The 14,558-nt window shown below is 53.5% G+C and overlaps 1 protein-coding gene across 2 annotated transcripts; it reads left to right on the plus strand.

Annotated features, from left to right (window-relative positions):
- Window positions 1-1,891: 1,891 nt before the first annotated feature.
- PLK5 (polo like kinase 5 (inactive)) lies at window positions 1,892-10,275 on the plus strand. Of its 2 annotated transcripts, XM_053658534.1 has the most exons (15): window positions 1,892-2,061; window positions 2,701-2,814; window positions 2,954-3,070; window positions 3,468-3,597; window positions 3,689-3,776; window positions 3,881-3,976; window positions 4,637-4,835; window positions 4,987-5,113; window positions 5,302-5,378; window positions 5,548-5,632; window positions 5,914-5,991; window positions 7,529-7,685; window positions 8,576-8,705; window positions 8,803-8,913; window positions 9,953-10,275. In XM_053658534.1, exons 1-15 carry the CDS (start codon window positions 1,954-1,956, stop codon window positions 10,136-10,138), a joined length of 1,803 nt encoding a protein of 600 aa, XP_053514509.1. In that variant the 5' UTR covers window positions 1,892-1,953; the 3' UTR covers window positions 10,139-10,275. The 2 variants fall into 2 exon arrangements, with proteins under 2 accessions (XP_053514509.1, XP_053514510.1); XM_053658535.1 differs by lacking the exon at window positions 3,881-3,976.
- The last annotated feature ends 4,283 nt before the right edge of the window (window positions 10,276-14,558 follow it).

The raw sequence follows: 14,558 nt of genomic DNA on the forward strand, positions 1-14,558 counted from the left end.
GGGGGTAGAGTGGGGTCTCTAATATGTTTTTCCTTTCTTTATTATGGCAAAATACACACAGCATAAAGTTTACCATTTTAACCATTTTTAAGTGCACAGCTCAGGGCCATTAAGTACATTCACATCGTTGTGCAACCACGACCACCATCCATCCCTGGAACTTACCTTCCCAAACTGACACTCTGTCTCCATCAAATGCTAGCTTCCTTTCCTCCCCTCCCCCAGCCCATCACCCACCATGTGCCTCCTGTCTCTGCGAATTTGACTCCTGCCGGGACCTCCTATGAGTGGTTACACGGTGTTTGTCCTTCTGTATCTGGCTTATTTCACTGAGCTCAGTGTCCTCAAAGTTCATCCACGTTGTAGCAGGTGTCCGAGTTTCCTTCCTTTTTAAGGCTGAATAATATTCCAGTGTGTAGATGAGCCGCATTGTATCTGTTTATCCACACTGGGCATTCAGGCTGTTTCCTTTTTGGCTGTTGTGAATCTCATGGCTGTGAACATCTACGTTTTTCGTTTTATTCTAGGTTTTCTCACCCTCGAGTTCTGGAGGAGGGACGTACCTGCTCGGGGAGGTGCAGCCTGGAGAGGGGAGATCTCCCTAGTGCTGTGGTGGAGGTTTAGCCAGCAAAACCTAGCAAGCAGCCAAGAGTTGGGGTAGATTGGCATCTGTGCAGAGGGGTCAGCTGACAGGCATGCTGTGTGGCACACAGCCAGGAACTTTGGATTCTTTTACCCCCAAGAACCTTCCCAGGATTCAGTGATCTTCACCACCCGCTCCAGCGTGTGGGCTCTGCCTCACCCGCACCCTGGGGGGTCTTGGGCGATGGCTGGGCTGGATTCCGAAATCTGGTCTTTGGAAAATTCCTAGGCCTGATTCCAGCCTCACTGAGGCCAGCTAATCTCTCTCCATTCATTGTGTTATGTAACATTTGGGGGATTAATACTGTGGTGGCCAGAGGCTGTAGCCCAAATTCAAACACAGCACTGTTCCTTCCTGGCTGGGTAAGCAACCTAAACCTTCCTGGGCCTCAGTGTACTCACCTGTAAAATGGGGACCGGCCACTTTCTATATTTCAAGGTTGGTGAGATGGGAGAAGGCAGGAGAAGTGCTTAGAACCAAAGCTGGGCCGGAGCTCAGAGATGCCCCCACAGGACCTCAGCCTGCCCACTTGTCTTCACATCTGACTGCCTCTCCTTGTCAGCCTCTGCTGGGAATCATTAATCCCAGTGTCCATTCATTGGTCCCTAAATCCTGTCCCTTCTCACTGTCAAGTGCCCTTTATAGATGACACCTCCCAACAAGGAGCCATTCCCCTCTGGGTTCCTGCCCCAGGCCTCACTCCCCCTCCCCACCAGCCTCAGCCCCAGAGATCCTGGACTTCTTTCTCAGCCTCTGAATCCTGCTGTGCCGCCCCAGTGCTCAGGTAGTCAAGCCCCACGATGTTATGAGGGCACCAGACAGAGACTCACCCGCAGAAAAAACCTAGTCACAGACATTCAGAACTAGAGCCACTTCTCAAGCGCACTTGGAAGAGAGCCCACCAAACCCCAGGCCCACCCACCTTTCCTGGGGAGGCCTTCGAAAGAATGAGAATTCCTTCGGGAGTCAGTTTCTAGCTCAGTGGTTCAGTGAAACTGCACAGCGCGCAAATTGGCGGGAGACACAGGACTGAAAGCCGGGTTGAGCGCGGTGGGTTGGCGCGCGGGGTGCAAATGCTGCTAGTGGGGCATCCACACACTCCCACGCACTCCCCACGCATCCGCCCCCTCCCGTTGCGGACCAGCCCCCAAGCTTCTGGACTCCGCCCTTCCCCCCCTTTCACCCTCAGCCAATGAGACGCGCCCCCAGCAGCGCTGCTCCCAGAGCAGTCGCACGGAGCTGCGCTGCACGGTGGTAGTGGGAGGCTGCGCCAGTGTCCGCGCCCTGCTCTCCGCAGGCCCCCTCCCAGAATGGAGCCCAGGTTGAGGCGGCGGGGCAGTTGCCGCCCGTTGGTCTCCCCTTTTTTGCGCGACCCGGGCTCGGGTCGCGTCTACAAGCGCGGGAAACTGATCGGCAAGGTGGGGACCCCAGCATCCAGACTTCGGGACAAGGGGCAAGGCCGGGCCAGGAGGAAGTCCAGGCGGGGTGGGGGTCCTTGTTGGTCAGGGCGGGTTGTGTACGTTATGATCCTGAGTTCAGCGGAGCCGGTATGTGACCAGCTTGTTTGCCTGGGCTTTAGCTCTGCTTGTGTTGTGTGTCCGCGCCAGTTTTGGGGTCTGGCGCTGGGCTGGGAGCCTGGTCTGTGGCAGGCCCGCTGTAGGCGTACAGTGTGGCGGGAACCGGTAATTGGCGGGCTATGTGTTGCCCATGAGTTGTGTGTCCAGGAGTGTGGGTGTGCTACCACCGAGTGCGGAATGGACATCTGTGCCTTTCTCTAAACCCTGTCCTGTTGTCTCCAGGTGTGTGTGTGTGTGTGTGTGTGTGTGTGTGTGTGTGTGTATGCGTACACATCTCTGCTTTCTGTGCCTGGTATGGATGTGTCTGTCTGAGTGGACATGTCCCCATGTTTGTTCCCAGGTGTTGCATTGTGTCTCCAAGTAAGAAGGTGTGGGCAGTGTATTTGTGCATCTCAGGTGTGTGCATGTGAAGCCACCTGGCCATCTGTCCACACATGTGTGCACACCTGTCCATTGAGGTTGTGAATCCCCTCCCTTAAGGGCGCCTTCAGCCGCTGCTATAAGTTGACGGACTTGTCTACAAGCATCGTGTTTGCTGTCAAGGTGGTGCCGCGCCGTGGGGCTGGAGCCAGGGGTCTGCGCCCCTGCGGAAAGGTAGGGCACCCCCGTCAGTGCCCAGGGTCTCCATGCCCACAGCAGCTTCCCAGAGAGGTCCCTGCTCTTGAGGGCGGGGTGGATGCCCGTTGGTACAGCTACTGCGTGCAGGGCGTGCACACAAGGGCTGTGCCTGCAGGTGGAGCGAGAGATTGCCCTGCACAGCCGTCTGCGACACCGCAACATCGTGGCCTTCCATGGACACTTTGCTGACCGTGACCATGTGTATATGGTGTTGGAGTACTGCAGCCGCCAGGTGTCCTGGGGGAGGGGCAGAGAGGGAGTCTGTATACCTCCGTGTCTGCTCATCCACATCCGCCCCTGTGTTCCGTCTGCACTTACCTGTTTCTGCCTGTGCTCAGACCAGGCCCATGTGCACGCATCCTAGTCTCTCTTGTCTCACCTGGGCTCACCTGTGTACATTTGTGCCCAGTTTATTCTGTGGTCACCAGGCTTATTTCATACTCATCTGTAGTACCTGGGCCCACCTGAGCCTCTCTGTGCTCACCTGTGTCCCTCCTGCACTTTGCCATGCTCCCAGTTGAACCTAGTGTTCCTTCATAGGCTGCTTGCACTCACCTTGCCCACTCAGTACGCTTGAGCTCATGTGTGTCTCCTTGCTGCTGGCGCTGTGGCCTGTGGGTCACCTGCAGTCTCTGGCCCACGTGCTGGAGGTGAGGCAGACCCTGACGGAGCCCGAAGTGCGCTACTACCTGCGGGGCCTGGTCAGCGGCCTGCGCTACCTGCACCAGCAGCATATCGTGCACCGAGACCTAAAGCTCAGTGAGTGCAGGAAGGGCGGCTGTGTGGGCACAGGAGCTGGGACTTGGATCCCCCGCTTATGCCCGTGACTCTTCCCACACCCCACCGGCAGGTAACTTTTTCCTGAAAAAGAACATGGAAGTAAAGATCGGGGACCTGGGGCTGGCTGCCAAGGTGGGGCCAGGGGGCCGATGCCACAGGTAAGGATGGAGGCTTGAAGCAGTCTCTTGGGGTGGGCACAGGTGAACCTAGGCTGGCATGCAGGCCCCAGTTTTCCCGAGCCCCCCCCATTGTCCCCTTCCAGAGTGCTCTGTGGGACTCCAAACTTCCTGGCCCCAGAGGTTGTCTCCAGGAACGGGCACTCCTGTCAGTCAGACATCTGGGCTCTGGGCTGCATCATGTGAGTGGGGGCCTGGGGGCCTGGCTGGGCAGGGTTGCACAGGTGGTGCCAGGTATGAGCAGGAGGGAGCGTGCAAGGAGGTAAGGACGGGTATAAGTAAGTACAGGGGAGGTTCAGTGGTGGTACAGGCACATGAAGGCATATATGTATGTGACAGATGTGAACAGATGTGTGCAGATATGGCGCAGATGAGAGGAGCACCCATTAGCCATCATTTGAGCATGTGAGTATGGATAGGAATATGGGGGGATTATGTGCAAAGGAGGTCAGAGGTGAGTGTGCACAGATGTGTGGACAGGTGTGCAGGCGTTAGGTGCACGGGCAGATCAGGGCATATATTCAGGTATGAAGCACATACAGGAGTGGAGCAGGTGTGAGCATGCAAAAAGGAAAGTTGGGCAGACACATTCAGGTATGCACAGGTATACCTGTGCATAAGCTGGCGTCTACAGATGCTGATGTCTACCGAGCAGACAGGAATGGCCAGGTGGGAGGGGATGAAGGGCAGGTATGGGAGCATGGATCGATGGGAAGCATGAACAGAGTGGGGCAGTGCAGGTAGGTATGGCCAGGTGTGCACAGGTAGGTGTGAGCCAACTCTGGACCAGCCTAGGACAGGTGCAAGCAGGCGCCCAGATTCTTGCCTCCCACCCCGCCCAGGTACCTGGTGCTGACTGGCTCCCCTCCCTTCGAGGCAGCTCCCCTGTCAGTGATGTATGAAAACATCCTAGCCAGCCGTTATCCGGAGCCTACCCACCTGTCACCAAACGCCTGTCGCCTCATCTCGCGCTTGCTGGCACCCAACCCAGCCGAGCGGCCCAGCCTGGACCACCTACTGCAGGACAACTTCTTCACACAGGTGTGTGGTATCCAGCGACGGTGCTGCCCTGGGGGCTGGACGCCTGGGTCCTTCTCTGGGGCAACTCGGCTGAGGCCCAGGTAGGGTAAGGACCCCCAGGTGGCCAAGGCAATCTGAGTGGGGTGCTGACCTCCAGTGCCCCGCTCTGAAGGGTTTCACTCCAGACCGGCTGCCACCCCACTCCTGCCACAGCCCGCCCATCTTTGCCATTCCCCAGCCTCTGGGTAGGCTTTTCCAGAAGGTGGGCCAGCTGCTGCTGAGCCAGTGCCAGCTACCCTGTGAGTATCACCCAGCCCACCCCTCACCTGCTCCTACCTGCCCAATACATGTTCTGCACCTCACACACTTGTCATGCTTCCCACCCGCACTGCAACTCACACCATGGCAGAGGTGGGTATGAATGGCAAGTGCCTCCCCTGACATGGGGCCCAGTTCTGCAGCCTCCAAAATCCTGTGCGTCTCTCAGGCCCCCGTACTCCCAATGAGGCCTCATGTCCAGGAGAAGATGGTTCAGACCCTGACTCCATGGAGTTGGGCATTGAGGTGAGGGCTCGCGCTGGGGGTGGTCACACAAGGAGAACACTCTCGCAGCAAGACCGAGCAGAGGGAGAACTCGGTCTTGCTTCAGAGTGGGGAGGCTGGAGCCGTTTGCTCCCCTCAGGCCTCCCGCCAGGGGCTGGGGTGCCCCTCACTCCTGCTGTTCCCACCCCAGGCTCCCCTGCTAGAGAAAGGGGCTCCCCAACCTGAGGTCTCAGTCTACCTGCTCAACCAAGGGACCCTCCAGAGTGACCCCGCTGGTGAGCAGACCATCTACCCTACGTGGGGGCTGTGGGTGGGGAGTGAGGGTCCAGAGGCAGTGGACAGAGACAGCGCCTTCCCAGGGTTACCGCCCCTGTCCTGGCTTCAACTCCCCCACTTGTAAAATGGGAGTGATGTGTGGATTCCTGGGTTGAAAATAAGATTTTTCCTGGATGCAGGAGTTTGGGGTGGGGCCGGTTGAAGGGGCCCCGCATAGCGGGGCCAAGGCCTGTCCCCTCTTTTCTTCTCGCCCTGACTCCGCATAGATCTGTCTCCCCAGGGCCTGTGGGGAGCTCAGTGCAGGAGGTGGAAGAGGCCATTAGAAACCTGCAGCTCTGCCTGGACCCTGGGCCTCCAGGTAGGAGCACAGCCTAGACCCCAGGGGCTACACTGTCTATTTTTTGTGAATATTTAATTAATTTATTTTTAAAGAGAGAGGAAGGGAGGGAGAAAGAGAGGGAGAGAAACATTGATCAGTTGCCTCGCACACACCCTGGCCGGGGACCAAACCCACAGTCCAGGCACATGCCCTGGCTGGGAATCAACCCAGCCACCTTTGGCTTTGCGGGATGACACACAGCTAATAGGGCCACACTGTCGGGGCCACCCTGTCTCTTAATCTCTGAGAAGTACCCTGTCTCCATCCAGGCTCCCCAGGGGTATTTCTGGGGCTCCACAGCGGGATAGGTTTAAGGGAGTCTTCAGGACACAGTGACTTCAGGCAAGTCACTTAAGCCTCTGTGCCTCAGTTTCCTTCCCTGTGTAAGGAGGCTGATGATAGCGCCAGCTGTCCCCATGCAAAATGTCTAGAACTTCCCGAGACCTCTCTGTGCGTTCTTAGGGTGACTGTTTATTTGGAGTGACGTGTTGAGGAGGGCTCTGGGGGGCGTCCTTGTCCTTTCAGGTCTGAGTCTCTATCATTTGTAATGTCACCTTATTTGAGAGCCAGAGAGGAGACTGAGAGAAACTGAGGAAGGAAATGAGACATCAGACCTTCGCCAACCCTGAACCCTTGTCACAGCCACGCCCTGAGATGGGTCCCCCTCCCATGTCCCAGAGTCCCAGATCCCCAAGTCCTCTTTCTCTCCCTTTCCTTAACCCCCATCAACCACATGTCCTGCCCCATCTGGAGACAGACACTGTCCTGCATGGAGAGGGAGCCCCAAGCCTTTTCTTTTTGTGGGATCCATTTTGCTTTTTATTTGATTTTTAGACAGAGGGGAAGGGAGGGAGAAAGAGAGGGAGAGAAACATCAATGTGTAGTTGCCTCTCATGCAGCCCCCACCAGGGACCTGGCCCACAACCCAGGCATGTGCCCTGACTGGGGACTGAACCGGTGACCCCGTGGTTTGCAGGCCAGCACTTGATCCACTGAGCCACACCAGCCAAGGCATTTTTGCTTTTTTGTTCAGCCTCCCCTGATTGTTAGCAATCAGAATTTAAGCTTGTCTTTAATCAACTGGAGCCAACTTTTATTTCAATGTTTTAAATGAACAGTAAAAGAGAATTTAAGATAACTTTTCAGAGAAGCCACCTCAACAGCATGGAGTCCCATCTGCCCCTGGCCACTGGATGTCCCGTTTTCCCACTAGTGACTTTTTTTCTCTCCAGGATCTGATCCAGCATCCCACATGGCGCTGAGCAATCTTTTATTTTTAATACAAATATTTTTAATTAAAAAAGCAAAGCCTTACGGTATTTTGAGCATTGCAGGCATTTCAGAATCACTCATTTCCAGAGGCAGTGAGTGATCCCCAAGTCCCAGTCCTCCCCTCACAAGGCAAGAGTTCATTTTCTCTTTTCTGGACTTTTCTCGATGGTTCCTGTGCATCTGCCGCCCCCTCCACCTAGGCCCCACCGGGACCCCCATCAGTTCACCTTATTTTTGTGCCCAGCCATGCAGGGACCCCCAAGGGAACAGCGGTCCATCCTCTGGGCCCCCAAGTGGGTGGATTATTCCAGCAAGTATGGCTTTGGCTACCGGCTCTCGGACGGAAGCAGTGGTGTCCTGCTTCGGGATGGCACCCACATGGCCCTGCGCCCCCCAGGGGGGTAAGTGACAGGGCTCCTGTCCCCTTGGTGCCAGGCTCTCCCCCTGCCTTCCTTCCTCCATTCCTCAAGTATTCAAGTGCCTACTGCACACACCTACAGGCACTTGCTGCCTGGTATGGAAGAACGACGATAAATGAATGAGTTGATTTAAGGTAGGACTTTTCTGAAGGAAATGACTGGGCAAGATGACAGATGGGGGTGGTGGATATGGCTCACAACAGTATGGTTGTGGAGGGGCTTTCCAAAAAAAAGACATTCAGGCAAGACATGAATGGTAAAATGGAGCCTGTTGGGAACAGCATTTGATGCACAGGGAATAGCATGTGCAAGGCACCAAGGATGGAACTGAGCATGGTGGATCTGAGGAACAGTGGGGACTCCAAAGTGAGTGAGGGGGAGACAGGAATGATGTGAAGTCAGTGTCCTTTAAGGCCACCGTTAGGGTTGGGGCAGGAAGCAGGGATCTGAGTCACACTTTTAACAAGATCTCTCTGGCAGGAATGATGCAGGGGACCAGTAGGGGAGGTGATTGGACTAGTTAGCTGGGCAATGGCAATGGCTTGGGCTGGGATGGTAGCAGAGTACAGATGCAAGGGAGCTAGAATCTTGACTGTTTACAGGAGGGAAGGATGGAGAGCCACGGGGTGAGATGGCAGGGTGACAGAAGGGCAGGTATGGAGGGGGGCGATCAGGATCTCAGTGGACAGGCTGAGCCCAGGGTTTCAGAGGTCTGGAGTTCAGGAGAGGGGTGGGCCCACAGAGCATGGTCAGTGTGGAGCTGGTCTTCAAAGCAACTGTCAAAGGGGGTGTTGTTATGTGGGAAGGTGTTCTGGCCTAAGGTACCCAGGACAGCAGCTGTAACAGCTGGCACCCTGTTCCCCTGCCCTCAGCCAAGTCAGCTATATGCCTGACCGAGGGAAGCTGGAAACATTTGCCCTGAGGGACATGCCAAGCCCGCTGGGTGCCAAGTTGGCCGTCTTGCGACTCTTTGCTGGCTACATGCAGCAGCGGCTGCAAGAGGTGAGGGGAGCAGGGCTGGTGGAGCTGATGGGGCCGTTGGGACTGGCAGGTGGAGAAGCCCTGGCCCTAAGACCCTTGTGGCTGGGTCTGTCCACAGGAGGGGGGCCTGCCTGTGCCCACCGAGTCTGCTAGCCCCAGCCTCTGCCTGCTGCGCTTCCTTGTGTCCCAGCAGGTCCTGCTGCTATTCTTCAGTGATGGGACAGTGCAGGTGAGCGTGGGCTTTCATCCTCAGGAGCCCCTGGCGGGTCAGCGGGTTGGCAGCAGCTCTGTCCCCTGGACCATGCTGGCTGTCCCCGTGTAAACTGTTGGGGGTGGGGCTCCAGGAAACAGCTGCCTCCTGGCAGGGGGGCAAAATATTGACTCCTAATTTCAAAAACTGCAAGATTGAAAATAAAATGTGCCCTGACCAGTGTGTCTTAGTTGGTTGGACATCATCCCACAGAGCAAAGGGTTTCCAGTGATTCCTGGTCAGGGCACATGCCTGGGTTGTGGGTTTGGTCCCCAGTCGGGGGGTATGTGAGGGGTGACCAATCCATGTTTCTTTCTCACATTGATGTTTCTCTCCCTCTCCTTCTCCTTCCCTTCCTCTCTCTCTGTACATAAATAAATAATTAAATAAAATCTTTTTGAAAATAAAATTAGTGTAAGTAACAGCAAAATGTAATTTGGGGTCATCTTCGTGGGTGGTTTCATTTAGCAGCTGTCAAAATGTCATTTCCTTGGGAAGTCATTTTTAAGTTGAGTTTTTCCTGAGAAGTCCTGGCAATTTCTGAGAAATCAAGCCAGTCCTAAAACATTTCAAAATAAGTAGCATATGATACTTTCATTATTATTCTTAAATCTGTTTACAGTAGGAAAAACAACTCTGGCCAGTCAGACCAGGCAGGGCCACACCCTGGGCTGGGCGGGGTCTCAGGAAGACAGCTGTGTCTCCAAGGCCCCACGGGAAGCTCAGGGGAACTGGTACTTGGTGAGGGGCTAGAGCTCTCCAGGTGACAGGAGTAAGAATGGAAGTCTCACTGGGTGACCGTGGGCAGGGGAGTCCTGTCTAAAACTCAGTTTCCACTTCTGTACAGCAGAACTCTGGGCTCCCAACTCTGAGTTCCTAGGAGTGGGGCAGCCTCTGAGACCCAGGTCAGACGGCTTTCAGTCTCCTGTCCACTTGTCCTTCTGTTTGTAAGGCCAAGGCTGGGGGCAGTCCCAGGGGAACCCTTCTCCCCTTGACCTTGGCTCCTTACCTTTGGCAGGTCAGCTGCAGTGGAGACCAGGTTCAGCTGGTGCTGAGCGGTGGGGGCGAAGAGTTGCTGCTCACGGTCTGGGAACGGGGCCAGCCTGGTACCTCCTACACTCTGGGGATGTTGCGGAGCCACGGTTGTCCCCCAGCTGCTCGCCAGCACCTGCTTCATGCTCTCTGCATGCTGAAGAGCATCTAGCGCCCCCTAGCGTCAGACTGGACCTCTGCATGTTGATGCCAGGGACGCAGGCCCATTTCTGTTGCTCCAGAGGGGATGTTGGTGGGGAGTATGCAGGTGCATGGGAGGCGGGGGGTTCTTGCCTCATGGACTGACTGTTCAACCCAGACTTTTGTTCAACTTTCTTTTTTCTTTCATTAAAGAAAATGTGACTTGCAGCCTGCCATCCGACTCTCTTTGGGGGAGTTTGAGGACCTTCGGCAAGGTGGGACTCAAAGCCAGTGGGGTCTGAGCCCAGCATTCTTTGTGACACAGACAGGCAGGCCAGATTCTCGCCACACAGAAGTTAGGATCAGAGTGGTGTTGTGGAATGACCAAAAATCTAAACGTTATGACAGTTATTTAATGGACGGTCAGCGAGCAAATGAATGTTGGGACCTGGAGAGATGGTGATTTGTGTTATGCAGGGGGCAAAAGCGCTGGGCACAGCTGTCACCTGCGATGACTTAGAGTTGGGGGGATGTGCTTCCTGGGGAAGGTCCTATTTTTTTCCCTATCCATTGACATACATTTATGTTCCTGTAAAAAAGAACCCATCAGCACACCCTGGCTTTTCCTCTCGACAACACGCCTGGCTGCATTCCTGGATTTGTGTGTAAGGAGCCACCTTGTTTCTTTTAATAGAAGGAGGCGATGAAGAAAATCTGGCATTTAGGACCTGGGGAGGAAATGCCGGAATCTCGGTGGGATTGGTGAGGGGAGGTCAAATGTCTCCGTGTAGGAGGAGAAATTGCTCTGTTTAAAAGAGGGGTAAACACGGGAGGGTTCCCTGGGGACCCTGGGAGGAACAAGGTGTGGGTGGGAAAGGGCCTGGCAGAAGACAGAGGCAGTGCTGGGTGGGGCATCGTGGTCTTTTTTTTTCCCTTTTATATTACTATTAATGTAAAATTCACATAACATGCAGTTAATTATTTTAAGGTGTACAGCTCGGTGACAATGAATGCATTCACGTTGTTGGGCAGCCTCCGCCTCTATCTAATTCCAAAACGTTTTTATGGGCCCAGAACACCCCTCCCCTCCCCCACCCCTACAACCACTGGTCCATTTCCTGTCTCTGCGGATGTGCCTGCTCTGGACGTTTCATATAAATGGAATCACTCTGTGGCCTTTCGTGTCTGGCTTCTCTGAGGAGCATCATGTGTTCGAGGTCCACCTAACGTCCTAGTGAGTGTCAGCACTTTACTCCTTTTCATAGCTCAGATATTTCAGTGTGCGGATGGGCCACATTTTATTTGCTCATTTGATGGTGTCATGTTACAAATGACAGAAACCTCCCTCCTAATTTTTATGAGCAACACGAAGGATTGGCTTCTGACGTTGTAATGTTCAGAAGGAGGGATGGTTGCTGGCCAGGCTGGGTCAGGGGCTCAGTTGAAGAATAAGGTCTTCCTCCTGCCTCTCCCTTTCCCTCACTTTTTCTCCATTTCTCGCTCTACCATCCTTTGTTTTGGCTCTTGCAGCATAGTGACAAAGATGACCCCTGGCAGGCACTGACATGCTCCCCAGCAAAATCAGGGCCAAGGCAGCAGCCACACATTCCCCATTAGTGCCAGCAAAAGTCCCAAGTTGAAGTTTATTGGCTGGACCTTGGTCACATGATCCCCCCTCCAGTCTCCTGGATCCACAGTAGAGTGTAGCAGGTTCACAAGTAGGAAGAGTAGATGCTCATATCCCATCATCCTCTTGCTTTGCTGTGGTGTGTTTCTGATCGACATATAGTCTTTTGTGTGAAAATGCCATGGTGGGCAACCTGCAAGACGGCCCCATCTCCTGGCACACATCCCCTTGTGTAGTCGTCTCCACACTGACTAGGGTTGGCCTGTGGAGCCAACAGGATATCAGCAGTGACAGTCTGTGACTTCTGAGACTAGGCCGTACAGATGTGAGGCTTCCACCCCACTCTCTTGGACCACTTGCTCTGTGGGCACGCTGCGAGGACACCCGAGAACGCCGTGCAGGGCCCACACAGAGAGAAGCGAGCCTTTCCCCCAGAGCAGCGTGAGGGCGCCACCCCTGAAGTGGCTCCTCCAGCCCTGGTCCTGCCTTCAGAAGCGGCCCCTGGCTGGCGGCTCCACTGCGACCGCATGACAGACCCTTTGCTAGAACCACTGAGGCAAATCACTTCTGAATTCCTGACCCACAGAAGCTGTGAAAAAATTCTTGCTGTTTCAAGCCACTCCGTTTCGGGGTGACTTGTTACCCTACAATAATGTACTAATGCGCTTGCCCAAACACGCTGAGGACCCAGCCCCATTTCTGTCCAGAACATTGGTTTCAGGGGAGAAAAAGACAAAACACTGTCAGCAATTTAACTGCCTATCTTGCAAAATGACCTACCTAGAGTATTTATTCCCATCTGTTCGTGGGCGTAGGAACAGCAACAATCTGTGAGAATCGCCCACAACGGTGGTTTATAAACCAACCACAGAATATATTAATTTTGAAACTTCCCAGGCCGATTCTTATTTCTAGGTATAAGAACGTCAAGAGATGGCCAAGTGCCCACGACACCCTCGCACTGAACTTTCTGGAATCCTCTTCAGAGAGGGGGACTGTGAACTGCCAAATAAATAAAGTTATTGTTTTGGAGGGGGGCACTTACAAAGGTTGAAGGTTAAAGAAATGCCAATGAATCCACTCCAGGTCTGGCCAGAATCTGTGTGTGTGTGTGTGTGTGTGTGTGTGTGTGTGTGTGTGTGTAAGGAAACTGTGGAGGGCATTTTTAACTTTGAAGAATGAAGGAAAACTTGCCTTAATTTAATTCTACCTTTACCCCTGCCCTCCATCTGAAGCATCAGATGACCGCTGCCTCCGGACTACCTCCTCCTTGGTTCACGGGAGCATGGTACACAGATGCCTCCTACAATCAATCAGCAGCGAGTAAGGCGGCCGCATCCCTAGAGGCTAGCTGGCTGCTGCCCTAGCAACCTAGCGTGATGTCACAAAGCCTGGCAGGGTCCAGGTCCTGCCTGCCCGCATCTGCTTCCCCATCTGTTCTAAGCCGCAGCGCTCACCTGGGAGCTGGGGGCTTTCTTCTCCCCATTTAGCAGATGAGGAAACTGAAGTATGTGGGTTGCATCAATATATAAAACTGCAGGGAGAAAACGCAGGTGGCTGTAGGTAGGTCAACCTGGCCACCCTAACCCTTTGGGGAGTTTTTAAAATCCTGATGACTCTAGGGAATTATGCCAAGGGAAAAAAGATCCAAAGGTCACATAATGTAAAATTCCATTTATGTAAATTTTTAAAAATTGAGAGAGAAACATCCATTTGCTGGGATCAAACCCACACCCTTGGCATATCAGGACAACGCTCTAACCAGCTGAGCCGCCCAGCCAGGCCCCATTTGTGTAACGATTTTGAAATGACAACAGATAAGTGGTTGCCAGAGAATTAGAGGTGGGAGCGGGCGGAGGGGGAAGGGCTGAGGTTGTAACAGAGAAGCTCTAAAGGTTCTTATGGTGGTAGATATACGAACCTATTCAGATGATACTATTGTAGACATTACAAATACCCACATAGGAGAGCAAGTGAAATTGGGAAATCTGAAATCTGGGTAAGATAGTTGTCAACATCCACCCAGGTTGAGATACTGATTTCATTTTTCAAAATACAACCTTATTGGAGGAGACTTAGCCAAGTGTGAGATGGACTTTCTGTTATTTCTTACAATTGCAGGAGCATCCACAATGATCTCAATAAAAATTTCGATTAAAAAAAATTCTGCCCTGCCCTGGCTGGCGTAGCTCATGGATGGAGCACGGCACTGCAAATTAGAGGGTCACCATTTCTTTTTTTTTTATTTTTTATTTTTTATTTTTATTTATTTATTTTTCGAGAGAGGGGAAGGGAAGGAGAAAGAGTGGGACAGAAATATCAATGTATGGTTGCCTCTTATGAGTCCCCTGCTGGGAACTGGCCCACAACCCAGGCATGTGCCCTGACTGGGAATCGAACCGCGATACTCTGGTTCACAGGCCCGTGCTCAATCCACTGAGCTACGCCAGCCAGGGCCTAGAGGGTCACCATTTCGATTCCCAGTCTACGGCACATGCCTGGGTTGCAGGCCAGGTCCCCAGCTGGGGTGAGAGGCAACCACACATTGATGTTTCTCTCCTTCTCTTTCCCCTTCCCTTCCCCTCTGTCTAAAAATAAATAATAATTTTTTAAAAATATTTTATTTATTTATTGTTAGAGAGGAAGGGAAGGAGAGAAGGAGAGAAATATCAATGTGTGGTTGCCTCTCGTGAGTCCCCTGCTGGGAACTGGCCTGCAACCCAGGCATGTGCCCTGACTGGGAATCGAACCTCGATCGTGTGTTTCGCAGGCCCGCGCTCAATTCACTGAGCTACACCAGCCAGGGCAATAATTTTTTAAATAT

This window comes from Artibeus jamaicensis, unplaced genomic scaffold (assembly GCF_021234435.1).
Source record: "Artibeus jamaicensis isolate MK-2021 breed Jamaican fruit bat unplaced genomic scaffold, CSHL_Jam_final scaffold_537, whole genome shotgun sequence".
Taxonomy (NCBI): Eukaryota; Metazoa; Chordata; class Mammalia; order Chiroptera; family Phyllostomidae; genus Artibeus; species Artibeus jamaicensis.

Coding starts and splice junctions, on each gene's coding strand:
- PLK5 (XM_053658534.1), top strand. CDS start 1,954: ATGGAGCCCAGGTTGAGGCGGCGGGGCAGTTGCCGCCCGTTGGTCTCC. Junction 5,379..5,547: donor CCATGGAGTTGGGCATTGAG/GTGAGGGCTCGC, acceptor TTCCCACCCCAG/GCTCCCCTGCTAGAGAAAGG. Junction 7,686..8,575: donor GCCCTGCGCCCCCCAGGGGG/GTAAGTGACAGG, acceptor CCCTGCCCTCAG/CCAAGTCAGCTATATGCCTG.